This window comes from Fusarium solani (assembly GCF_023522795.1).
Source record: "Fusarium solani strain SB1 chromosome Unknown bctg00000000, whole genome shotgun sequence".
Taxonomy (NCBI): domain Eukaryota; kingdom Fungi; phylum Ascomycota; class Sordariomycetes; order Hypocreales; family Nectriaceae; genus Fusarium; species Fusarium solani.
This window is the reverse complement of record NW_027072157.1, coordinates 2,173,756-2,198,969: the sequence shown is the minus strand read 5'-3', so window position 1 is coordinate 2,198,969 and position 25,214 is coordinate 2,173,756. Positions and strand designations below refer to the sequence as shown.

At 54.2% G+C, this 25,214-nt stretch overlaps 9 protein-coding genes across 9 annotated transcripts; 5 read left to right on the top strand and 4 right to left on the bottom strand.

Moving 5' to 3' along the window:
* Window positions 1-589: 589 nt before the first annotated feature.
* Window positions 590-2,614, top strand: MRS44_000684 (uncharacterized protein; the record flags this gene model as incomplete). The annotated part of the gene is made up of 5 exons (XM_046273441.2): window positions 590-642; window positions 821-918; window positions 992-1,195; window positions 1,252-2,265; window positions 2,322-2,614. 5 exons carry the CDS (start codon window positions 590-592, stop codon window positions 2,612-2,614), a joined length of 1,662 nt encoding a protein of 553 aa, XP_046138580.2.
* A 570-nt stretch (window positions 2,615-3,184) lies between these two features.
* MRS44_000683 (uncharacterized protein) lies at window positions 3,185-5,123 on the bottom strand (the record flags this gene model as incomplete). Its single annotated transcript, XM_065624156.1, has 10 exons — window positions 3,185-3,267; window positions 3,318-3,479; window positions 3,535-3,662; window positions 3,713-3,824; window positions 3,882-4,108; window positions 4,157-4,231; window positions 4,285-4,355; window positions 4,409-4,428; window positions 4,526-4,602; window positions 4,657-5,123. The coding sequence occupies 10 exons, from the start codon at window positions 5,121-5,123 to the stop codon at window positions 3,185-3,187; spliced, it is 1,422 nt and encodes a 473-aa protein (XP_065479869.1).
* A 2,410-nt stretch (window positions 5,124-7,533) lies between these two features.
* Window positions 7,534-8,027, bottom strand: MRS44_000682 (uncharacterized protein; the record flags this gene model as incomplete). Its single annotated transcript, XM_046280673.1, has 3 exons — window positions 7,534-7,563; window positions 7,613-7,830; window positions 7,970-8,027. 3 exons carry the CDS (start codon window positions 8,025-8,027, stop codon window positions 7,534-7,536), a joined length of 306 nt encoding a protein of 101 aa, XP_046138578.1.
* A 2,611-nt stretch (window positions 8,028-10,638) lies between these two features.
* Window positions 10,639-11,473, top strand: MRS44_000681 (uncharacterized protein; the record flags this gene model as incomplete). Its single annotated transcript, XM_065624155.1, has 3 exons — window positions 10,639-10,881; window positions 10,937-11,211; window positions 11,293-11,473. The coding sequence occupies 3 exons, from the start codon at window positions 10,639-10,641 to the stop codon at window positions 11,471-11,473; spliced, it is 699 nt and encodes a 232-aa protein (XP_065479868.1).
* A 1,270-nt stretch (window positions 11,474-12,743) lies between these two features.
* On the bottom strand, window positions 12,744-13,521 carry MRS44_000680 (uncharacterized protein; the record flags this gene model as incomplete). Its single annotated transcript, XM_046280672.2, has 3 exons — window positions 12,744-13,119; window positions 13,170-13,335; window positions 13,386-13,521. The coding sequence occupies 3 exons, from the start codon at window positions 13,519-13,521 to the stop codon at window positions 12,744-12,746; spliced, it is 678 nt and encodes a 225-aa protein (XP_046138576.2).
* A 418-nt stretch (window positions 13,522-13,939) lies between these two features.
* Window positions 13,940-18,401, top strand: MRS44_000679 (uncharacterized protein; the record flags this gene model as incomplete). Its single annotated transcript, XM_065624153.1, has 4 exons — window positions 13,940-14,007; window positions 14,062-14,173; window positions 14,219-18,232; window positions 18,288-18,401. The coding sequence occupies 4 exons, from the start codon at window positions 13,940-13,942 to the stop codon at window positions 18,399-18,401; spliced, it is 4,308 nt and encodes a 1,435-aa protein (XP_065479867.1).
* Window positions 18,402-18,686: 285 nt separating this feature from the next.
* Window positions 18,687-19,814, bottom strand: MRS44_000678 (uncharacterized protein; the record flags this gene model as incomplete). Its single annotated transcript, XM_046280671.2, has 1 exon — window positions 18,687-19,814. The coding sequence occupies one exon, from the start codon at window positions 19,812-19,814 to the stop codon at window positions 18,687-18,689; it is 1,128 nt and encodes a 375-aa protein (XP_046138575.2).
* Window positions 19,815-20,426: 612 nt separating this feature from the next.
* MRS44_000677 (uncharacterized protein) lies at window positions 20,427-21,437 on the top strand (the record flags this gene model as incomplete). The annotated part of the gene is made up of 1 exon (XM_046274967.2): window positions 20,427-21,437. One exon carries the CDS (start codon window positions 20,427-20,429, stop codon window positions 21,435-21,437), a length of 1,011 nt encoding a protein of 336 aa, XP_046138574.2.
* Window positions 21,438-22,656: 1,219 nt separating this feature from the next.
* MRS44_000676 (uncharacterized protein) lies at window positions 22,657-24,513 on the top strand (the record flags this gene model as incomplete). The annotated part of the gene is made up of 1 exon (XM_046267463.2): window positions 22,657-24,513. The coding sequence occupies one exon, from the start codon at window positions 22,657-22,659 to the stop codon at window positions 24,511-24,513; it is 1,857 nt and encodes a 618-aa protein (XP_046138572.1).
* Between the last annotated feature and the right edge of the window lie 701 nt (window positions 24,514-25,214).

The window sequence follows — 25,214 nt, the reverse complement described above, 5'->3', positions numbered from 1 at the left end:
AGTATCCGTTCTTTTCATGTTCTGGAGCTGGTGCGGTGAGCATGGGAGCTGTCGTGCCAAGCTCATGAGCTAGCCGAGGAGCTCAATGAGGGACATGACATGACACAAGGTGTAGGTCATGAATTGGCTGCAGCTAGCTTGATGCCATTGATCTATAGTTTCCGTACATGGACTGCTCAATATAATTTACTCACAAAAGTCTTGGAACAAGGAGGACAAGTGGACAAGCTATGGCTCCCATCATGAGAGCTCTTCGCGCTAGGAGCCCCTCAACGAACTCCGTCTACTTCACTGTACCGCACTGTACACTACACACAATCAATGCGAACAGCACAGTACCAATTGTGCCGCCCCTCCATTAGCGCAAGTGATATCATCCCCTCCAAACCCCACCACCACCAACAAACAGCTTTCCCCAAGATTGGAAGCTCCTCTCCTCCCTCCCCGCCGCTTCTTGCCCAAAGAAAGGTTGTCCGTCGTCGGGTGGGTTCTGTCTCAGTCTCACCACCTTTTCCTCTCTTCATTCCTCTTTCTCAACAATCAACAAACCTTCCCTTTCTTTCTTCCTGTACCCTCGTATCCTACAGCCATGAGCGTCCAGACCGTCGAGTTCACACCCTTTCAGGACCAGAAGCCCGGAACGTACGTTGTCCCTCTCTATCTTCTCAACCCCGCCACCCACACCCATTGAGCGAGCTCCGACCTTCTCCATCCCACACCGTTTACTCCCGAGAGCTGCTCGAGGCTTGTTGTTTATCCTCGAGATTTGCCCTCGCTTGCTCGGTTCATTAGAATCTGTACTGACCTGCAATCCTCGCAGCTCTGGGCTTCGCAAGAAGGTCGTCGTCTTCCAGAAGCCGCACTACAGCGAGTCCTTCATCACCAGCATCCTGCTGTCCATCCCCGAGGGAGTTGAGGGTATGCTATGCCGGGACCCGAGAAACGTCCTCCACCGCGGACGACACGAGCCATGATCTGATCCATGTGATAGGTTCTTTCCTCGTCATTGGTGGCGATGGCCGATACTGGAACCCCGAGGTTATCCAACTGATTGCCAAGATTGGTGCCGCCTACGGCGTCAAGAAGCTCGTCATCGGCCAGAACGGCATTCTCTCCACTCCTGCTGCCAGTCATGTCATTCGCCTTCGCAAGGCTACCGGAGGTATCCTCCTGACTGCTAGCCACAACCCTGGTGGTAGGTTTCAATGCCAGATTCTCCCTCTCTCTACATCTCCCTCTAACAATTACAAGGTCCCGAGAACGATTTCGGTATCAAGTACAACCTCTCCAATGGCGGTCCTGCCCCCGAGTCCGTCACCAACAAGATCTACGAGGCCTCCAAGACCTTGACATCCTACAAGATCGCTTCGATCCCCGACATCGACATTTCTACCGTCGGTACCCAGACTTATGGCGACCTCGAGGTCGAGATCATCGACAGCACGGCCGACTATGTTGCTATGCTCAAGGACATCTTCGACTTTGACCTGATCAAGAAGTTCTTCTCTACCCATCCCGACTTCAAGATCCTCTTCGATGGCCTCCACGGTGTCACTGGCCCCTACGGCAAGGCTATCTTTGAGCAGGAACTCGGCCTGTCCGACTCGACCCAGAACTGTGTGCCCAGCCCCGACTTTGGTGGTGGCCACCCCGACCCTAACCTCACCTATGCCCACTCCCTCGTCGAGGTTGTTGACAAGAACAACATCCCCTTCGGTGCCGCTTCCGACGGTGATGGCGACCGAAACATGATCTACGGCGCCAACGCCTTTGTTTCTCCTGGCGACTCTCTGGCCATCATCGCCCACTATGCTCACCTTATCCCCTACTTCAAGAAGAACGGCGTCAACGGCCTTGCTCGTTCCATGCCTACCAGCGGTGCCGTTGATCTCGTTGCCAAGGCCCAGGGCCTCAACAGCTACGAGGTGCCTACCGGCTGGAAGTTCTTCTGCGCTCTCTTTGATGCCAAGAAGCTTTCTATCTGCGGTGAGGAGAGTTTTGGAACTGGTAGTGACCACATCCGCGAGAAGGATGGTCTGTGGGCTGTCATTGCTTGGCTCAACATCATTGCCGGTGTCGGTGTCGAGAACCCCGATGTCACTCCCTCGATCAAGGAGATCCAGAAGGAGTTCTGGACCAAGTATGGACGTACCTTCTTCACCCGTTACGACTATGAGAATGTCGACTCGGATGGCGCCAACAAGGTTGTTGGTGAGCTGAGCAAGCTCGTTGCTGACCCCAACTTTGTCGGCAGCACGATTGAGGGTGAGTGAGATCCTGATGCTAACTTTCTGACTGTTCCCCATAACTAATACCCCCAGGCCGCACCGTCACCAAGGCTGGCAACTTCTCCTACACGGACCTCGATGGCTCCGTGGCCTCCAACCAGGGCCTGTATGCCGGTTTCTCCTCTGGTAGCCGAATTGTTGTCCGACTTTCAGGCACTGGCTCCTCGGGAGCCACAATCCGTCTGTACATCGAGCAGCACACTAGCGACCCCTCGAAATACGAACTGGATGCTCAGGACTTCCTGAAGGAGGAGGTCAAGTTCGCCACGGAGCTGCTCAAGTTCAAGGAGCATGTTGGCCGTGACGAGCCCGATGTCAAGACCTAAACGAGAAGCGCGAGAGCTGGTTATCTAGCTGCTGGACGAAAGAGATGGAAGCAAAGTAAAAGATAATTCTGAGATTCTGAAATTGTTATTCGCACGCATGCATATATATGACAAATTGAGCGTTCTTGAGACAAACCAACTGGGATGAAAACAGAGGGTGTGCTGAGAACCAAGGAATACGGCAGCTCAAACTGACAGACATCACGACATGAAGGGGGAAAAAAGAAGAAACAATTCTCAATATCGAAAAACACGAGACGTGCCCTTCCAACTGACCAAGGAGAAAAGTGAAGCCCTGCTGGCTATCGTACAATCTTATCCCGTGACTCTTGATCGACAAAAGTGAAGTAGGTCGTTGCTCGTAAAAACCGTCAAACCGTTGCTGAAATAAATACTCGTTGGGCGCCGTCGCTAAAAAGATGAATCGAAATCAAACGCTGTAGATGAGAGAGAATAGAAGAAATAAAGAGGAATGAAGAAGAAAAGTAGAAGAAGAGAAAGAAGACAAAAATACAAGAGGTAGATGGTTGGTGTGTCAATCTTGGACGTAGCAAGAGGCGAATTATCCTCTTAGGTCTTGGTTGGTGATTCTGTTGCTGTTGTTGTGCTCATGTCGGTCGACGGGGCAAATAGTTCCTTGAATCGTTTCGTTGCTAAGACAAAGTGTGAGATATTGTTTGACTGCTAAACGGGTCAAACCTACCCTCTTCGCTGACGAAGCAAATCTCAAAGGCACCAGCAGCGCCTCGTCGCTGATTTTGTTGCCGATACTCCTGGCAAAAGACGTAGAGCTGGACGTCGGCGAGCCGTACCTTTGTCTTGCTGACCCGCTTGATCCATTTCGGCGAAGCAGACTGGTGAGTGACTGCGAGGGTTAGCCATCCAATAGATTTAGCAGATGAAGCCGGGGTTGGACATACTGAATGCCGTCCACACGGGACATTGGCGGAGTTCGCCGTCCCAGACAGCAGCGTGGAGACGGAGGCCCTTTGTCATTGTATCCTCGTAGACGATGAGGGAGTGCATAAAACCGTCATCGACAATTCGACTGTAATGGTTAGTTTTTTTAATAGGAAAAAACTATGCTTTGGAGCTTACGCTTGAAACAACTTGCGCTCACCCCGTAGGATGAGGTCCTCTGTGGCAACTTGAACAGTAAGACTGTTGCGCGTCTTGAATGACACAAAACAGCAGTACATGAGGACAAGCTCTATGTCAAGTTAGCTGCTGAGACAACTCAAGCCCCATTATGAAAAGGGAGACATACCTTCCCAGGTCATGCAGCATAAGTTTGCCCACAGCTTGGCGCAACCCTCATTCGGGCTCCACCGCCAGAACTGTAAGCTGCTTCCATCACGTTCAACGCACAGTTCATGTGCGCCGCGGAGTGAGAACCAGGGGCTTCCCATGTGGTAGATCCGTAGGAGAAAGTAGGGGCACCTATCTCGGGTGCTTTGATAGACGATCAAGGTTATTTGTCGTTCATTAAACGGGCTGTTCGTGTAAGTGGATTGTCGCGTATAAGCGGAGGTCTGATCTTACCGCATAAATAGAACCCTTGCATCGCTAGGCATCCTGATTTGATTCCAGGGAAGATGTGGACCGTATGACTTGGACCTGGATATAGTTAGTTGGAGCAGATCACGTTATGAGTTACATGGAGAACTCACGAATGCTGGTGCTTGAGTGCAGTTCGGGAAGGCAAAGGTAGAGAAAAGATTTGCTCGGCCCAGTGTACGCTCTACGACCTCGTTAGAGATGTGCCTATTATCAAGGCGGTCAACGTAAACTGACCGAAGTGAGGTTCGAGTCGTCTAGTATGACATCGGGACGAATCGAGGGGTTTAGGCGGATAGGAGGGGGGCTTCTCATGATTAGCATCATGTCTATGTTGGGAACGTCTACACTTACGGATGCCTCTGGCCTCTCGCAGTTGCATGATCTGCAACCGAACACTTTCCATGGAGTTGAAGTCAAAGTTTGGTGACCTTACGGGTGTCAGTGAATGGGATTCACAAGCGTTGGGCGACGTTAGAGCCAACCTGGTTAGCAGCTCACGCAACAATGTCAAGAAATGGTTGTAGAGGATGAAGCGTTGGGGTAGTGAGAGACCTCCCGCTTCTTGGGTCATGGAATGGTACATCTTTCGCCAACGGTTCTCCTTGGTGAGAGTCCTGTCCTCATAGTGTGTAGTGATGTCTCGCAGGGATCGTGACAGACAGGGAAGGATGATTTCCAGATAATCGAGCACGACAGGGACGCGGGAGAAATGGGTCTGGGAGTACTCGGCGAGTTCACGGAGCAGTTGGGCCGAGATCCTGATCTCCTCGGTAGTGACAACCAGATGGGCGTGAGGGGCTTCGGGGAGAGAATTGCGAAGCCCTACGAGATGAAATGCAACCTTGTCTGCCCGTTGTGCCTCGAGCAGACAGCCTTGAAGTAGATGCAGCCCAAGCTGGCCGCTTGGGACCATTTCCATGTTGGTAGGAGAGAGGGAAAGCGAGTCCATGGTCGATTAGGGATTATTTCATCCTATGAGGATGAGTTGAGTATTAGAGTGAATGGTGTATATGGCGGTTTTCCTGTTTCCTCCCAGTGCTGCCCTTGTGGCCTCCTGATACTGATGAGGAATAATCGATCGAGGTACCAAATGCGGTGAGGAGGAGGTGCTCGCCGGCGGGGAAGTTGTCGTGGGGGTCGGGGAGCGAAGTAACTCTGAGTAGATGGAGGGTGCTGAGAGATGGATGAATATCGATGGTTTGTTGGATATCCTATTTCTAGATAGGAACCAAGGATTAAGTCAAGGGTAGAGAAAAGAAGACGTGTAAATAATAATAGGGCAGGATAGGATAGGAGATGAGGGGACGGCCGATGCAGGTCGTCAACAAACGTGTGATGCGAGCCGGGCAATCTGTTCAACACCATCCAGAGGGTGCACCCGCACCAGTCTACCCATACCCATGGCCTTCCCTGACGTGGTCGGTGCACGGTTCTTATCGTGCTCCATGAGTGAGCCCATCAGGTCGATGCACGTAATGTCGGGAGGCTCTTTGGGGATTCGTCTTGTCCTCCAACTAAACAAGGGTCTTGACCACCTGATGATCAGATCCCGCATTTCCCGAGGACGAGCTCTGCGGGACATCAACTTTGAGGTTCCATCAACACCAGCAGCACGCAAACACATTGGGGGGCAATTGCGCAGTGTGTATGGCCGAACTGAGCTGGGGGAATTGGCGCGCCTCGTCGAGTCAACTTCTCAGGCGTTGCCACGATAGCAAGCGTCTCTCGACATGACGCCAGACCAATGCATGAGGAGCTCGGGGCCGGCGACTGGGCTAGATCGGGGAGTGGGTGGGCACTGGCGCTGGGGAGACAATGGAAATGGGTGAAGGATGACCATTCTTCGAGGCCACCGTCCACTCAGGGTCGAGGTGCGACGTGTTGCGACGGCGGCGACTCTGGTGGTGCATCCGCGGCAGGTGGACTTTGTGTGGAGAAATCTGATGATGATGGAGATCGCAAAGGCCCTCGACGACCTCAAAGCGCCTTCAAAGCGCTTGGGAACAGCGTCTGTGCTGGGGTGCAGGTCCTCGCCTCGTGCGCTTCTCAACGCCCAAACTCCACTCCATCCTGGGTGGTCGTCGGCTCAACGGCGCCCTCGTGCTCAAGCTCGAGCCTTGCTCAAGGGGCCATCCTGGCCATGAGGCTCGGCCGGCCACGACATGATGCCACTCTCGCCGCGCTCTGCCGTGGGGTTGCACATCCATGACAGCCGAGTCATGACAGCCTTCATGTCATGTGTGAGGTATAAGAGGCCGAGGGGGGCAGCTCACTTGTCTCTTCTCACTCCTTGTCCCTTGGCCGGGTCGCAACCCTCTGCGCCCTGCGACTGGTTGCTTCACTCGATACGACAACGTGGTTCCTCTGGATGATGCTGACGAGAAGCATAGTTGTATTGGGTTTCGGAACGTGATGGAGGTGATGAGATCTCGGCCCAGCCAAGCGTGTTTCGAAACCTCGCTTCGTCGACAGTGGGGGGACAGAAGTGTCGCTTTGTATATGCGAAAACCCTCGACTATCGGTACCTGAAGAGTCAACAAGTTGAACATTGTTCCAAGGCACTGAAATACGATAAAATTATGGCAAAATATGGTATAAGCAAAAGAACATATAGATTACATATGTCTATCAAATTATATCTCCCAATTGGCAATTATTGTTGCAAATCGGTATAAATGTTGGATAGTCTGAGTATCGTAGGTAAGCGACTAAGCTGGATACCGAGGGATACCCTGACCTCCGCGTTGTCAGTAGCAGCGCCTTCCTCATCTGCTCATCTCAACACCACCAGCAAGCCACCACTAGCCACACATCAGCCACATATCACTGGCCTCAATTGACCCGTCACTTGAGTCTCACCATCAGCGCCAGCCTCACATTCATCACCAGGTCAACAACACACATCGCATCTACATACATCATGCATAGTCTCACTTCCATCTCATACAGTGCCTAATGGGTTCGCAAATCGCGTTGGCTGTCATGTATTTTGCACATCAAATATTTCGTGTTGCTGAAGCTCCCATGCTTTGTACAAGCATCTTATTCCTCATTGATGACCCGAGCTCATCATCAGATGCTCATGATCATGGGCGTTCGAGTGGGAGCATGCAGCTCGACCAGCCGCCCTCTAGACCTTAATAACGCGTCGAACGACCATATCCCTTTGAGTTTCCGGTAACAAAAAGAAAAAGCAAAGCACCCATCCTGTGCCATCATACAACACCGCCGAGACCAAAATACAAGGAAAGAGAAGGACATCAAGTGCGAGCATATCCGATGCGACTCTGAATGCGGTGACTATTCCCAGTCACATTGCGTTCATCAGCGCTTGGTGCCTCTCAGTGTGGTGCCTCTGCCTAGGAGGACTCCTCCTCTTCCTGGTCGGCCTGCACAATAATTAGCCACGAAGTCATCCAAGTCTGCGGTCACACGTACGTTGTAAGCTTGCTTCTCATCTTCGTATCGCTTCTTGTCGGCAGCAGCCTTGGCCTCATAGGGGGCACGCTGCTTCTCGTTCAGGGCCTTCCATCGCTCACCGAGGAGCTTGCCGACCTGGCCGAAAGAGATGCCAGGGTTCTCCTCACGAACGTTCTCACGCTGCTCGTTGGCGAAGAACATGTAGGCAGAGAGACCACGCTTGGGGGCATTGGGGTCTGGACAAATTAGTTATTGTCCCTTAAGAGTCTTGATCGTAGGCGACACTATTGGGTTATGCGCCGACACAGAGAGTGTATACGGCAGCTGCCAATGACGGCACCGGATCAGACAGATCGGGGTTGAATCAGGACTTACCCTTCTTGCCTCGCTTCTTCTCAACCTTTCCACGCTTGCCAGCAGCAGCCTTAGGCATCTTGGATATGTTCTATGATGAAGTGTGAGTCAAACTTGCTCAAGACTTGGAATGCGCGAAGGTGAAGTGATGGATGAAGTGCGCTGGGGAGAGAGCCGAAAGAACCAACGCGGTTGACGCGATGCAAACGACGAGGGGTAGCTCGAGCTAAGCTCGGGCAATAGGTGGTTTGAGGAGATGGTGGATGAGGCGCAAATGCAATTGCGTTCCTCGTCGCGTGAAAATCCGTGTTTGGTGCAAAGAAAAAGCTGAATCCAGGGAAGGCGCGTACCTTGGAAATGAATTTGGGAACGAGAAAGTGGTGGTGATGTCGTGAACTGTGATGCGCTTCGGTCAGCTATGGTTGCTTAGACGGGCGCGCAAAAGGCGAAGGTGAAGATGATGCAACGCGAGCGACGAAGCAGCGCGCAACTCCCAAGATGATCAGGTTTTTCAACAAAGATAAAAACGAGATCAGAGAGTTGACGCGACGCAATTCGCACGAGCAGATGCGGCAAAGAATAAGAGAATGGGTATGTGGTGCTAGTTCTGGTGATGCGCGTCGCAGAGAAAGGTACTCACCACAAAGACGTGTCGAGCGTGGACGAGTAGGTATAGAGAGACGCGGGTATGAGGGAGGATTTTGGGTGAAAGATTGTATGGGAGAGGAGAGAGGGAGGGAAAATGTATGGGGAGGCCAAGGCAGCCTTTTTACTATGGGGAGCTGATTGTGCGTGGGGAGGGAACGCGGCCTGCCCAGCTACCACACTTGGACGGACTGTTATGCTGGGCACTGGCAACAACTGGGTGCGGTGCTTGCTTCTTAGACGAGACCCCCCTTCCTTCCCTTCCCTTCGGACCCTTCCTGCCCTTTGACGAAAAAATGGGTGCGCGCGCGCACTCTGGGCTGCGGTGCCTCGAGCTTGCTTGCCTGGTGCTGGCCTGGTGCTGGTGCTAGTAGGAGGTACTGTCGCAGCAGAGCAGCCTGTACCAAGTACCTGCCGCACCTGCCTGCCCTCTTCCCCCCTTGGCCCTTCCTTGGTGCTGGGGGAGAGCGACCAGGACTCAAACCGAGCCCGGACATCCAAGCTCCTCAGAAGCACCTGCCTTTGGCCACTCACCAGCCCGCAAGCCTGTGGTCCTGCTGCTATTATTGCGTGGTACTGTACAGGTACAAGCCGCACGCAGCCCGCCGCGCCGAGGTACAGTACAAGGGCCTTGTACCGCGACACCTGCTGCGCAATCCGCACCGTATACCTGGACCCAAGACCTTTTTTTGGGGGGGCCGACGGGACTTCGACTGGGACTCGCAAGCCCCTCTGCCTTTGACCATGAGTGATCACCCTTGTTGTTGACCACACTCTGTGCCTCTCCCCTCCACTCTCCTTCTCCGACTCTCTCTGCTCACGCTGTCTCCGTCTCCCTGCCCGGCCGCCGCTCAGTCTCGTCCTTGCCCAGTCAACGAGCTCAGTCCAGCGGGTTCTCTGGGTGATACCGTACCCGTGCCCTGCCGCCGCCCTCATCCGTTGTCTCCCTCCACCACTTCCCAGTCCCTCCACCTCCACCTCCCTGAGGCCGCTATCCTTCATCAATCAATCTCGGGCTTCCAGTCGCGCTCGACATGGACGCTACTGACACCCTCCTCCCTGTCTGCGCGCCATTTGTTTCTTTGCTCTCGTTACTTGTGCCACACCATTGCCTGCTGCGTACAACATTGCCATTACGGACCGTGACTGTAGACTACATTACCTTACCTCCATACCTGGCTGGACTAGGAGTGAGCTCCTGCGCCAGCGGCAGAGGAACTTTAACCCGCGTGCTCAACCCGCAGCGGACTGGCGTACCAGGCGCTGACGTTCCCCGACTCCATCCAACGCCATCTCGGGCTGTCTGTCTGTCACCTTGCCCAAGCGCGTCTTCCTCGTGTCTCGCCCATCGGTCCTTGTCTTGGGTAGACTTGATACTGGCTGGCTCCTTGTTAGTCGTTTGGCTCCAGCCCAGCCGCCTCTGCTCTGGGACTCGACTCAAAACGTCGACGCTCCTTCTTTTGCTAAGAAAACACCCGTCAGCAGGGCAGATTGTCGCCCACAAAAAGTGGCTCTCTGAAAAGTGATACCTTGCCGTACTCGGAGGGAGGCTGGCTCATGATTGAGAGACGGTGGTGGATGCTCATTGTGTTGCTAATTCAAAGTTTGGCGCTGCGACGGCGGAGCACCCTCACCTCACCACCACGAATATCACTGTTGCACCCTGGCATCGGAGCATGCTAAGACTGGGGAAAGTATCCGATCTTGTTCACGACAAAGAATCCGTGCCGGGCAACCGGGCGACCAAATGCGACCACCCGCTTTCGGGTTCGTCTCTGTTCCCAGCTCTGCCGTTTGGTAGACGGGCAGGCAGATGAACGTTGTCTCTGGAAACCCCAGCGCTATCCTGTGCCCAAGACAATCTCGGGCTATGTTTTACCTCACTCTCCAACTCTCACACCCCCGCGCTGCGCTGCGCTGCGCTGCGATACGCCGAGGCTACTGCCTCAAGCATACCGTATGTGCACACTTGGCGATGACACTACCTAGAGACATTTGTATCACTTGCACAACCTCCGATGGCCAGCAGAGATGATATTGATACAATGGGCGTAACAAGCTGGCCCTTGCCTGCTCTGGACGACATCATCTCGCCTCTTGTTACGGCTTTCGGCGCCCATGGTTCTTCTGACTATGCTCTCACGCCAGCCGATTTTGCCTACGCACGATCAACTCTGGGTCGCCTCCGTGACTGTCTCCCATCAGTTCTAGACCATTGGGATTTTTCCCCCGGCGCCTTATGGATTATGCTTCCTGTTGATAACTGGAGCAACGATGGACCAGGCGGGGTACTTTGATCATGCATGACGGAGAAGTACCGTCATACGAATTTTCAATGTACAGGTACAAGCCGGCGCGTACCCTCCTCACATGGATTGGATGCTCGCCTCCTCACAGCGATCCCCTTCATACCGGCCTCAACGCAACGACACCTCCCTGTGCCGCCTTGCCTTGAAGGGGAGAAGGCAGAGTCCAACCATCATCACAATAGGCGCTCTAACCTACAGCACGTTTTCATGGTTCCCCGAAGCGAGCTTGAGAGGCACCATTTGGTTTGAGACCATACCCCAGCCAACCGCTGAAAGCCTGGCCCTCGTTTCCCATGCCACTCTTCCAGAGTCAGTGTGCAAGGACACAATACGGTCCTAGCTTCCGGCGCGGAAGGCTGGTATTGTGTGCCATCGAGTGTATCACCGCAGTTCGGGGTCGTCGACTGGCATTCCTTCTTCAAGCGAGTTCTGCGGAGAACAAGAACGAAGATCATACGCAGGAGGTGCATCATCGGTCATTGCCCCTCGATGCCATGCACATCAGTGCTCTCAGAAAAACACGGCCAAGACAGGCGACAAGAAATGGCAGATGACGAGGGATACCTCATAACACATACATTGTCTGCGGGCGCAGCGGGTACCACGAGTCGTGCGAAAAGGCCTTGGTGGGCTACCGCGCGCCGGGCGTGGTGGAGGTAATGGGCGTGGTAGGAGGAACTCCTAGCCTCCAAGGCAAGGTGCAGCCGGAGCAAAGAGACAAGCAAGCAAATTGGCCGGCGAGGGCGGGTTTGCCGGGCTTGTCTGGGCTGTGCGCGCCATTTGGTCGCGCCGGGCCAAAACAAGGTGCAGAGGCACGCCGTAAGTGGCCCACGAGAGAGGTACCAGCAGAGACTTCCAGCGGGTACGCGACACACCTGTCTTTAGGTGGTCATGTAGTCCTCCTGGCATCTGATACTGTGCTGTACCTGGGCGCCGAGCAGGCTCTGGGCTCGCGCCAGAGCCCAGAAGGGGAGCTGAGCGTCCCCCCGCCCACGCAAACACTCTGCGTTCCTCTCCACTCGCTCTTCTTCCTGCCAGGGCTTGTCTTTCTGCCCCTTTCTATTTCCTGCCACCTGCTTTCTGTCGTGCTCCTTACTTGCTGCTGACCTGAGGGAAATGGCAAAACGCGCAAGGTTCAGCGCGCCTCGATGGCTGCCCAACCCGGGGCTAGTGACGACTCTTGCGGCTTGCCGATCTGGTCTGGTCTGGTCAGGTCTGGTCATTCATTGTTTCCCAGGGAGATTGGGAGAATGATTTCCGCAGCGGATTTTCCGGATCAGAACGCCTCCCCCCAATCACCCCATGATTGATTTTTCCCAACTTCTCGTGCTTCCTTGTCGTTTCTGCTCTGTCATTCTCGTCGACGTCTGAGCTTCTAGTTCCGTGCGTGCCTCGAAATCGCCAAGTCATATCACGTGCATCCACGCGATGGTCATAGCTCCCTACATCTGCTAAGCCCTATCGGGAGTTCCTGGTGGATGGAGACGAGGGAAATCATCTGCTGGGACTGGCGAATTCTTGGGAAATCGAGCAAGGGAAGATGACCAGAAGAGATGGGTCCATGATTCGAAGCCTGACACCTGCATTTGCATGACGAGCTGTTCCAGGCACTGCCGTCGACGCGCATCGCTAGTCGCAAACTCACGGCTCAAGTCGCGTCGTCAGAGTTTTCTTTGAGCACTCGAGAAGCCCCAGCAGATCTTGAGTCTCCATCTCGGGGGTACGTATCTCACTCGAGAGCCGGGTTCTCACCGGGATGCAGACCGGTGCGGAGGCCATTCCCAGTTGTGGATGGAGTAGTCACGATGAACATTCTCGAAAACTGGTTGTCATGTGTGGTATCATTCTTCCATCTCCGGATCAAGAACAACGTCGAGTAGCTCATCATCGCGCGCCCAGTCGATCCCGCTGCCGGCAATTATCCCGCTTGCCACGCCCTTCATTACTCTCCATCTCTGCTTGCTCACCTTGAGCTCTGCCTCGAGTTTCGCTTGCTCTTGCATCATCTTGGTGTTATTCGGCGGAATCCTCTTCTTTTGCTTGGCCTCCTCTGCCAGCTCAAATAGCTCTGCCGTTGATGCCACGTTTTTCCGAGAGGCAAGCAAAGTATCGCTCTGCGTGGAGGTCAATTCGTCCCAAACTCTGCCAGTCTTAGCCGCCTCCTGGGCAACCGCAATGGATGCCTCGTCTCTGCGTTCCACATATGGGAGAAGCTCACTGGTGAATGTCAGCCATGCGTGATTATGCGGGAAAACAGGGGATCAAACCGTTCAACAGGTGCAGCTTCTGTCCCGCCATGAACGGCTTTGAGGATTGGGTTGGCCATGACAACGGCGTCAATCACCTCGTTCCTCAGGACATACTTTGCCCTCGACTCGAGGAGCTCCAACTGCGCCTTGCGTGTTTCTTCTGGTGTGAATGATGATGGTTCATCTGCGGGTATGTGAGCTTATGAGACAGAGTTTTTGCTCGCAGAAACAAACCTGGCTGGTGAGAGCGCTGCGCGTTGATGATTGCAATTTCTAACCGAAGCTCCTGTATTCTGTCGTAGAGAGCAAGAACCTTTTCCTCATCTTCTGATATGGGCAAATGAGACGCTTCATCCTGAACGTTGGCCATGGGCTGATCGATCGAGTCCGCCATGAAAAAGGAAATATCACTGTTCTTCTCTTTGTGTCGATAACCTCAACCAGACAACCGCGTCGTGAAAGCAATGCGCGATAGTGGATGAGAGGTGTGCCAATGTGGCTGTGCAATGCGGCTGAAGACTGTGGCGTATACTACCAATAAGCGCAGGCAGCCGTCACAAGGCACCGGTCACGCTAACATGCACTCCCAAGGACAATCACGGGTGGCTTGGATGTCGGTCTAACTTTCGTCACGCGAATACACACACTTTATGAGAAAGTCAGGCATCCCTAAACACCGGCCTTATCGTGCTAAGCTCCGGTGATTCTGTTCATATATTCCCTGACCCACGTTCTCGCCCTCGCCGGTCGCGCATCGCGGCATCGCTTTCCATGGGAGATGTCTCGGGATGGCTCTCCAGGTGTTGATAGCCCATACGGGCCAGCGGCTGGAGGTCGATATCGCACAGTTCTCCGTGTATGACTCGCCATGTCAGATCCTGTTTCCGATTGCTTGCTAACTTGGCCGCAGCCTCGATGATCTCAAGGCCTGGGTCTCCAGGAACACCTCGATCCCACCTCAGCATATCGTCGCCTTGACCCCTCACGGGCGCACCGTCAAGTTTGCCAACCTGCATGCGGAGGTGTGTAACACGTCCAAAGACAAATCGTCTCTAACTCGCCCAAAGAAAGAAGTCTTCATCTACGACATCCGAATAAGCGCGTCGGGAGCCGCAAACCTGATCGTCCCAATCTCCGCCCCGAAGCCTTACGCTATCACGAGTGCGCCGAACTCGATCGACGACGTACAAGCGATATCATCATGGCAAACCCTGTACCAGGATCGCCGCAACTGGGCGATGCGCCTGGCGGAAGACTGCGGACACATGAATGCGGCTACACACGCACGATACGACGAAATCGACGTCATCATCAAGTGCCTGGATGCCGCGGTAACCAACCTTGAAATCAGCATCAAGCAGATTGAGCCGAAATACACTGACCTGAAGAAATGGGTCACACCCACCTTGGAAGAGCATGGAAACCTGGTGTCGAGATGGGAGCGATGTCTCGAGCTGGCGAAGAATACCCCGATTTCGCCCTTGATGGTCAAATTCATGACTCGACGAGAGGTTAAGAAATCTAGGCCGACCCTGGAAGACCTGATCGAGCTGGATACTGCCAAAAAGGCAGGGAAGCTAGCACCAACCGCTCATCGGAGGTTCAGTGATAAGGCCAAAGAACTCGACAATGCGGCTTCGCGCATGTACCAGGGCTTGGAAGCATTGATTGGCGACTTTGAGAAGTTGATGAGCCGCTCTGCTTTAACTCACAGCGCCGACTCAGCGCAACTCCTCGAGGACATCGAGGCGGTGGTGAAACAGATGGACTCTGACTATCGCACGGCTCTATCATACAGCAATTCGCAACGCGACCTCGCCCAGGCGTCCAAGACAGCCTCTATCCACACTGAGCATATGGTGCCAACATTGAAAATGCGAGCTCAGGAGATGGACGACATGCTTCACTATGCCACCGATGCGCGCAACTCCATCGCCTCCGAGTCAGCCAAGTTTATGCGATACGTCACGGAGATTACATCTCTCCACAGCAATGTCAAGACCCAGATCAACGTGCTCAACCAGTCCGAGGACGACATGACAACATTTGATTACTTGCGTCTGATCCATCAGCTCCCTTTTATGTACGCTGCCTTTGTGGCAGAAGCTGTTCGACGCCGAGAATGGGTCGACAAGGTCAAGACTGATTCTTCGACCCTGGCGAACGAGATGGCGCTTTTTCAAGACGAAGAGTCGAAGCGGCGGCGCAAATGGCAGAAGATGATTGGCAGTATGTATGGGCCAGACCTGGACACGAATGTCATGGGTCTCGAAGTCAACTTGCTGGGAGAAGACATTCCCTGGCCTTCAGTGACAAAGGAGGATCTGTCAGATTTCATTCAGATCCTGCAAGAGCAAGATATTGACCAGGCTGTTCTAGGCGACGTGGTGAAGCTTGTGCAAGATCTTGATCATCCGACAAAGCAGCAGTCCAAGAGACTCAAGGCCTTTAAGAATGGGAGTGTGCATGAGGCGGCTCTTGGAAGGAGCGGGTTGATGATTCGAGGAGATGATGATCTCCTCCGGTCGCTCCAGGACGACAAGGGCAAACTCGAGAACAAGCTCAAGACAGCTGAGAGTCGGGTTCGGCGGTTGGAAGACCTACTACATCGGCAGAGCCAGGCAACCCGTCCGGGAAATCTCTTCCATCCTTCAGGTCCTCCTCAACAACGCGAAAGGGGCAACTCCGGTTCTTCGGTCAGATCAAGTCGGTTCGATGACCGCAGACGATCTTCAGATGGCTTGGATCCATTACTACGCCGTGTCACTCAGTTGGAGAATGAACTACGGGAAGAGAAGCAGCGTTCGACTCGTCTACAACAAGAGCTCGCGGCCCAAGCAACCCAGCATGAGGATGTGAAGAGCCACAATGAAGACTTGAAACGCCGACATGAGGACCTGAACGGCCAGATTCAAGAGGTTAACACCACCAAGAAGGATCTACTCGAAAACATGGAGGCATTCAAGCGCGAGTTTCTGGAAGAAAGGAAGTCTCTGGAGAGCGAGATCAAGGCTCTCAAAGCCCGCCTGGAGGACACTGAGGACGATCTCGAGCATTTCGATGAGTCTAGGCAGCACGAAAAGGCTGGCTATGTTGTCAGAGTGGAAGAGCTTGAGGCCGAGATTGAGCAAATCAACAAGCAACGCCAGGACGATGCTCTCAAGGCTCAGGGCCAAGTCGAATTTCTCAGGAAAGAGACGAGGATCCAGAGGGAGCAGCAGGAGACGTTGGAGCGACAGGTGCAGTCAGCTCAGGAGGAAGCTCGCAATGCCTCAAGAATGTTGGCGACTGCCGAGGAGACCTCGGAAAATCAGTGGCAGGCCTTGACAAAGCTCTATGCGGAGCTTTCTCCCGATGTCGCCATCCCTGACAACTTGGTGGATCTTTCAGACTCTCTCCTTGCTGTAGCGACAGAGATCATTGCCAAGCTGCGCAACTCTGATGCCGACATTGATCTGCTCAAGACTGATGTGGAGCACCTCACAGCAACCGCCAAGGAACTGCGGGAACAGATTTCTGAAAAGGATTCAAGGCTTTCTGAAGACGAAATCACAATTGTCCACCTTCGGGAGAGCCTCTCCAAGGAAGAGGCAAAGGTCTCTGCTCTGGAAAAGGAGCTGGCAGATGGCAGAGAGCAGCTGACTGAGCTGCGTGCTAAACTCAGTGACGGTGAAACTGGCTCGGAAGCCTTGCAAAAGAGGGTCGAGGAAGAGGAGAAGAAGGTGATGACACTGACGGAAGAGGTAGCATCGAAGCAGTCCCAGGTCGGCAGTCTGGAGGAAGAGCTTCACCTGTTCCAGGAGAAGGTTGAAGCCCTCCAGGGCAAGCTGACTACTCTGAACACCCAATATGAGCAACGAGATGAGAAGACAAAGGATCTAACACAGCGACTGTACTCGCAAAACGACCGCATGTGTCGTCTTCTCGAGCGTGTGGGCTTCGCCATTACGCGGAAGGATGGGGAGGTGACGGTTACCAAGATTCCGCGAGCCGAGAGGAACGCCCAGAACCCTAACGACTCATCCGACCCTGGCTCATCTCTACGCCGATCAGGAACGCTGAGCCGTGCCATAGCCGACAGCACGGATCTTGAGCTCCTCTACTGGCTCAGCAACTCGGACATGCAAGCCGAGGGCGAGAAGTACGAGGCATTCATGAACAAGCTTGGTAATTTCGACATGGACCTATTCTCGGAAACCATTTACCGCAGAATTAAAGAAGTGGAACACATGGCACGGAAATGGCAACGAGAGGCACGGGCTTACCGGGAAAAGGCTCACCACTTGCAAAAGGACTCGCACGAAAAGATTGCGTTCAAGCACTTCAAGGAGGGTGATCTCGCCTTGTTCCTACCGACGCGTAACCAGCAGGCAGGAGCATGGGCGGCCTTTAATGTCGGGTTCCCTCACTATTTCCTCCGAGAGCAGGATGCTCATCGACTCCGTCACCGGGAGTGGCTTGTTGCCCGAATCTCGCGGATCCAGGAGCGTGTGGTGGACCTCTCCAAGAGTCTACAACCGAGCAACGAGACGGACTCGATCAACGACGAGGAGAATGACAACCCTTTCCAGCTGTCAGATGGTCTACGGTGGTATCTAATCGATGCCTTCGAGGACAAACCAGGGGCTCCTTCGACCCCGGGCATGGGCAAGTCAACAGTGGCAGCCAACACGGTGGAAGCGACGGCAAACATACATACCCACGCCACGGGCGCCAGGGGTAAGAGCCGTGACAGCGTCGCCAGTATCGAGGGTATCAACAAGACTCTATCCAAGAGTCTCGAGAGCAGACGCAGCAGCACCGGGTCCAGAAAGGCTCTACCGTTCCAGCTTGGAGGTACGACTTTGTTAAAGAACAGCGCCCTGGCCAGTGAAACAAACTCACTCCGAGCTCACCCAACAGACACCCCTTCCGGCGCGAGTCCCACACAAGGAGGGCTTCTCACGGCGACCAATGCCAGCACTGCACACCGGGCAGCAGCAGACGGCCAAGACGCGCAGAGGAACGAACAAGCGGATAACCTTGCCAAGTCGCCCCCGAGCGAGTCATCAGCAAAAGGCGGCGGCGCCCGACCGGACGAGGTACGAAACGTCGACTCCCTTCTAGGACCCTAGGTTGCTGATGGCCACTTGGCAGCCTCGGATTGCGGTGCAGCGGGAGGACTCGATTGAGAGCCAGACGAAGAAGTCGGTTGTATGGGATTCACTGTGGAGTGTGGACTACAACTATGAGGGTGGTGGACGAAAGTAGTCCAGATGTGCGATTGTTTGAGTAGGATTTCACTTGTCACGGTCTGAGCCAAAACTCCTGGGAAGCCTTCATCATGGTGTTATGGAAGGGTGTTTCTACTGGATGCATCAGCGGCACTTTTCCTTTGTCCTATGATATACAGGCGGGACGGTAGATAAGGGCAATGTTTTGTTTGATTTTGACAGCTATCTATGGACGCACCGGTGTGAGAACTGTCTGGGTAATCTCGGATCAACTCTCAATGGTGTCTGGCAACAGTCAATACACAGCATTTGGGCAATCGTGTCAAGTCTGGGAGTTGGGCACAACCAGGCGCAGCTCGCCGCCTGGGCGAAGGCATTCCTTGAGAAAGTGGATGTAGTTGGTGAGTTCGGTGTCAGGATTGTGTTCATTCCCTGGGAATACCAGAAACTCATCATCCTCTTGTTGCGCAACATACTCCTTACTGCCGACCGAGTCGAAGTCGATCAGGTGGGGGACACCGATGAGAACAAGAGCCCTGAGACGAAGGTGCTTACCCATCTTGAAGAACAGGGCCTCGAGTGGTTGGTGCCTGTCTTCAGGGATGCCACGGATGTCTAGACAGAGGCTCTCAAGGTTGCTGAGAAGCGACCATTCGAGGTCAAACAAGGCATATCGATCGCGGCAGTACCTTTCCACAGCAACATGATCGATATCCCCCAACTGTTGAAGGGGGATCAGGGAAGAAAAAGTGCGGCGCGCTATCGAAGACAATAGCTTGTCACCTTTGCGAATCATGAGATGGCGCATGTGCTGGCACTCGAGGAGGGGGTCGTCTGACTTCAGCCGTCTTGTCCACGCCTGAGCGTTGGGGCCGTTCTCTCCGCCAAACAAGTCAACAGAAAAGGGAACATTGTCAAGCAACCTGGTGCTTAGAAGGGGGGTCTCCTCAACGACCTCGGTGAAGTCAACAATCGTGAGCGCCTCGATGGCTGCATCAAGGGACTCGATGTCGTCGCCTTTTGGTGCCTCCGACACACGCTTCTTGATCCCGTCAAGAAGCACCGCTGCCTTATCCAACAGGCGGTCCATATACTCCTCGCCCTTGAAACGATCATAGACGTGGACGCGGTTTGCGAAGTGGTGGTTGATGAGTTCCTCCCTGTCGGCGATGGGGCAGTCAAAGATGCAACTCTTCTCGAGGGGGGCAACGTCGAGCTTTCCACGAAGATAGTTATCCGTTCTCCCGTCCGGTCCTGGGGTGGGCTTCTGGAGTTCCCCTCGAGTGTAGACAATGGTGGAGAAGTATTCGCTGTGCTTTCGGCAGGTCATCTCGTCCTCAATAACTTCGCGTATCCAGCACTTGTCCTTTTGTGTGTCACGCTTCGCAAGGGTGTGAGAGATTGCCGCCCGGTCGACTGGTTCAGTATTGTTGCTTAGTTTGTTGGCCATGTTGGTAGCTGTACTGATCTGTGTGTAGTATGTAGAGTGTTGTTGGTATTGGGGTGGATTGTTGTTCTCGAGGCTGACCACAAAAGCTCGAGTTGGAAGAAGTTTATGCTATACTTATACTAAGTTAAATGCTTGGTCATTTTGCTCTTCATTGTTCTTGCTTTGACGTTTATAGACAAAGGCATGGTGGTGTTCACAACCAGACTTGGAGGGCGTGGGTATAGGGGACTTTTTGCGTCTTTGTCTTTGTTCTAATTCGGGTTACATAATTCAATGAGAACAACAACAAGACCCTCCAAAGTTAGCAGTGATATCTCTTTCAGGTCAATGAGTTTCTGGGCCATCATGGCTTTGAATCAATAACATGGCGTTGTTGGTAGAGTTGCACAGGAATAGACCGCTGACGTCAGCTTCCGGTAAACGTTCCTGACGTCGGTATTGTCGCTTATCGCAACCCTTGTCATGACGCTCGATAAGGCTGAGTCCCTCTCCCAGCGGGCGGCGGCGCCTTTGGACCGCCTCTCTTTATACAAACTCCAACCGCACCCGACGCCCGGAGTGCGAGTCTTCAATGGGGAATCAGCCATGTAGGCTGCCATCTCGTCAATGGCAATGATCTCTCAAACGTCACAGGCGCAGGTGCAAGCGCAGCCTGACGCACCAGACTCGATGCGCGTTCTGCCCACCGAGCTGCTCTACCACATCATCGAGTCCGTCCTACCCTCGAATCCTCGCGCCTTGATACCGCCGTCGCACATCTCGACAAAGACACTCCTCGCCTTGACCCGGGTCTCGCGCGATACGTACCGATTGGCTACTCGGCTTCTGCGAGAGCGATGCCTCTATATTGACACGGACCGCCGCCTGGCCGACCTCTTGCTCTGCGTCCCTCGCTTTGTCCCGAGCCTACCGCCCGTCTTGTCCCTGCGGAATATCACATCTCTCTATCTGGCCCCGTTCGGTGACTCCCTCGATAATCAGCCCACGGCGATCTGGGTGCGGGAGCTCTTTTGCGAGGTCTGCGAGACGCTGAGGAGGCTGGTGGTTCTCATGCCATTCCAGAGCCTAGATCCCCTCGACGACCACCTCAGCATCCGGAGAACCCTCCGCGAGGGGTTTGAGCGGCTGCACAGGCTGCAGGAATTTGTCTGCCTCGGCGACTATCCGGCGTTGAGTGTCCCCGACAGCCCCACGGACGTATGGAGGCTATGGCCCGACCTCGAGCGCCTCACGCTGTTCGGGGCGCCGGTGGACAGCCACTGGCTGTGGTGGGACATTGCGACGCTCCCCAAGCTGCATCATGTCATCCTCGCGCGGTCCCTCAATGTCGAGGCCACCAACATCAAGGACGAGTACTTTCATAAGCTGCCCCGGGACGATGCCAAACTCGACCGGGACATCAAGATCGTGCTGCTGGACGCCGCGTTTGTGTGGAGGGGGGTCAAGACGGATCGCTGGAAGGAGATTGACCCCAAGAAACGCATGGCGGTCGAGCTATATGATGTTCCCACCTCTTTCTACGGTGACGAGATGCCTCGAGAGCTGGTGACGACGTGGGTGAAGCGAGGAGCATTAGATGGAAGCTTGTGGGATTGGCAAGGGACCGTTGTGGAGGAGTCTTGACAAGCAAGTCACGATATAGACACACTCGAGATATAATACTGGGTAGAATCGAGGACAGTCTAGACCTCGAAGGCATTTGCGAATGATTATTCACACCGACGTAAAGCTAGGCTTCCCTGTACAACTTGTATATGGGTCATCCAGCATCGAATGGAGATCTCGTGAATATCTGTAATCTGTGGATGTGTCTGCTGAGTTGTTGGAAACTCGGTGCCTGGTTCCCCACGCTCGGCGAGTTGTGGATCTCGAGACGACCGCCAAGTTCTGGTGATCCGGCAAAACGGCAAAAACAACAGCAGACCAACAGTAATGCAGGCAAATGGAAATGCGCATCTTCGGACTATTATTCCTAGTACGCGGATCAGAGCCCCTCCCCCTCACTCGAGGGCCCCGCGATATCGTAGTCCATCCGCGGGTTTAACGGGAAACGGTGAAGGTCCAGGGTAGCAGATATCCGCGCCTCGCTGGTACGTGTTACGTTTTGGTGGTCAGCAGCAAACAACATTTCCCCCACCGAAGCTTCCGAGGCCTGTTCCCGGGGGAAGGAGAGGGGGCGGGGGATCCACCGAAGCCCCAAAAGGACGCTAGAAATCCTCCACCGGAGCCCCGTGCCCGGGCTGCTCCCCCCTTGCGACCTGCCTGAATAGGGCGACCCTTCAGCGGGTTCGGCCCATTCTTTCGCAGCGGGCTCCGGCTTCGCTTTTTCCAGAAAACCCGCCATCGCCATCGGATTGGAAACCACCTTGCTGCTCCCCCAAAAATACATACGCCCTTTTGCTGCGATTCGACGTTTATCGTCAAACTCCCCCTCCACGCCGCCATTCGGAACTTTTTTCTTTTCTTTTTTTGGCCTTGAGATTTGGATTATCGTTTTGGTTACATCTCTCCACAGCATTCCTCCCATCCCGACTCCTCCTCTCTGGCATCTTCGACCTTGCCATGTCCTCGTTGGCCGTCCCAGACAGCAGCTAGCAGCAGAACACAAAAAAAGGCTCTGAAACTCTATCCGTAACCCAACCCTCCCTCGCATAAAGGAAAAAAAACAGCACCGGGCATGCCCGCGCGCCACAGCCTGCTGTAAAACCGTTTGACCTGTCAGACTTGAGCTTGATTCCCACTTGTTGCTGCTGCTGCTGCTGCTGCTCGACCCTCGAACCCCCCGAGATCCCGATCCTTCCGAGCACCGTTTGAACGGTTCCCGCTCCGCTCCCCGTTGACCATGCCCGACAAGTCGGCGTCGGTCGTCACCTACGCCGCCGGAGCCTCTCTCGCCGCCGCCGCCCTCATCTACGTCTTTGCGCCCAACTTTTCCATCGACCACGATCCCGCGAGCTCAAAGAAGAAGTCCATTGTCGGTCTGCGGAACCAGGCTAATGACTGCTTCATCAACTCGGTCCTCCAGGCCCTCGCCGGCCTCGGGGAGCTGCGCGTCTACCTGATCCGCGAGACGCACCGTCGCCGTATTGAGGATCCCGCCGTCTATGCCAGTCTCGTCCAGCCCGAGGGCAAGCAGATGGCCCAATGGAAGCTACAGGGTCTACAGGAGGGCCTCGTCACCCAGGGATTGAAGGAGATGCTGGATGCGCTTAACGAGCGCCCCATCTATAGGAAGTCCATTTCCCCTTTCCAGTTCGTCAAGGTCCTGGAGGCTGCTTTTAAGCAGAGGATTAGCCGCCAGCAGCAGGACGCGCAGGAGTTCCTGCAGATTGTCGCTGAGCGGCTCAAGGATGAGTATCACTGCGGCCAGCGCGCAAGACTCCACGCTCGAAGAGGTCTCATAGCCAGGCCCAGCACCGTGAGCCTCGACCAGACGTCGAGCAGCCAGGTCAACGGGAATGATAGCGATGGTTCGTCACAGGAGCAGTCGGCCAACAACGACAACGGCGATTCTGCCATTGAACCGTCCACAGAAGCCGAGATTCCCCAGATCAACGGCCAATTACCAATTGAAATAGAAGAGGGCTTCCCCATGGAGGGAAAATACGAGTCCCATCTAGAGTGCCAGACCTGTCGATACAAGACCAAGCCACGAGAGGAAACCTTCTGTACCATCACACTGGCTGTGCCACAGGTCTCGAGCACAACCCTCAACGGGTGCTTTGACGGAATCTTCAAGACCGAGTTTATTGACGACTTCAAGTGCGAGATGTGCCGCCTGCTGCAGACAAGGAACAATCTAAAAGACGAGATTGCCAAGTCGACATCTGACAGCTTCAAGGCGCAGGCCCAGGAAAGCCTCGATAAGCTGCAGTACGCCATTGACACCGACCCCGAGAACCCCCCAGAGGATGTGGAGCTTGGGGATATGCGGTATGCGCCCAAGCGGAGAATCGCAAAGACGACTCGCATGTCAATCTTTCCCAAGATCCTGGCCATTCACCTCTCGCGGTCCATCTATGACGCTGGGCAAATGACGCAGAAGAACTCTGCCAAGGTCTCTTTCCCAGAGCAACTGCCCCTGGGTGGCTTGATGGACCAGAGGAAGTACAAGCTTCTAGGTCTTGTAACCCATCGCGGTGGACATAACAGTGGTCACTACGAAGCCTTCAGGCGGCAAAATCTCCCTGCCCCCTACTCCAACCCAAACACTTTCCAGCCTTCCGAGGTCTACAGCAAGACCCCGACGCCTATTTCTACTCCCGTGATTGGGGCTCGTCCGACACACAGCCCGGCAATCTCGACCCCTGATCTCCTATCGGCATCGTCGGGCGACAGCTCGTCGACGCCGTCCCTGGAGTCAATGGCTGCCCCTCCGAGGAGCGTCCCCTCGGATCTGCGCACCTCGATTAGCCTCCCAGCAATAGGCAAGAAGGACTCTGAGACAGTCAGTCTTCGCTCTGTCGCCGCATCTACCAAGTCGGCGCTCTCCAAGCTCACGTCTCCGAAGCAGACACACGACAGCCCGTCACCTCCAAAGCCAGTGGTTTCGCCGCCTAAACGATCGAGGAGGCGCAAGACGACGGACAAGTGGTGGCGGGTCAACGACGAAAAGGTGCGCGAGGCAAAGACCAGCGAGGTGCTGGGCATGCAGCGGGAGGTGTATCTGCTATTCTACGAGCTCGAGAAGGATTCCTAGTGGGCTTCGGCTCGGAGGCGTCTGATCTCGGGCCGTTGATCATGTGCCACGAAGTGATGGATGTGTATTTGTTACTGTTGATGTTTGCTCTACTCAAAGGGGGCGTGGCCGAGACTTTTTGGTGAAAAGTCGGCCCGTGTTTCATCTTCATGCTTGTTTATTATTTTTCTCTGCATGGGTTGGCGTTGCAAAATGCCGGTGTTTCGATGTGGTTTAGATTCCATTGTTTCTTGATGAAGGATATCAACACTTTTTTTTTTTTGGTGGGAAGACGGGATTGAAGTTGAGCGGGTTTTGTAGATGGTGACGGTCTTTCAGAAGAAGATAGAACGGTACCAGGCGTACCTGCATATGAAAATCAATACAGCGCATCTCTTAGAAATAGTACTTCTATATCTTGTCTCGGGAACTAGAGCATGGGAGCACAGTCCATCGTCGGAGTTATTCTCTTTGCTGGTGTTTACGAGGCTCTGTTTCGGCTGTTCCTCACATCAATACGTAGGTTGTTCAAGCTCAGCCCCAACCCAAACAAGGACATTGTGGGATACCGATATTGGATGCTACCTCACAGCCAAGGGTGGCCTTCTAGAAGACACACCATGTCAGCCCGTTGCAGACTGCAGAACCATTGGCATGTTTCCGAGGGCAGGGTGCTTATAGCCTGCAGATTGTCAACAGCACCTGCCGAGACTCTTGCTCGA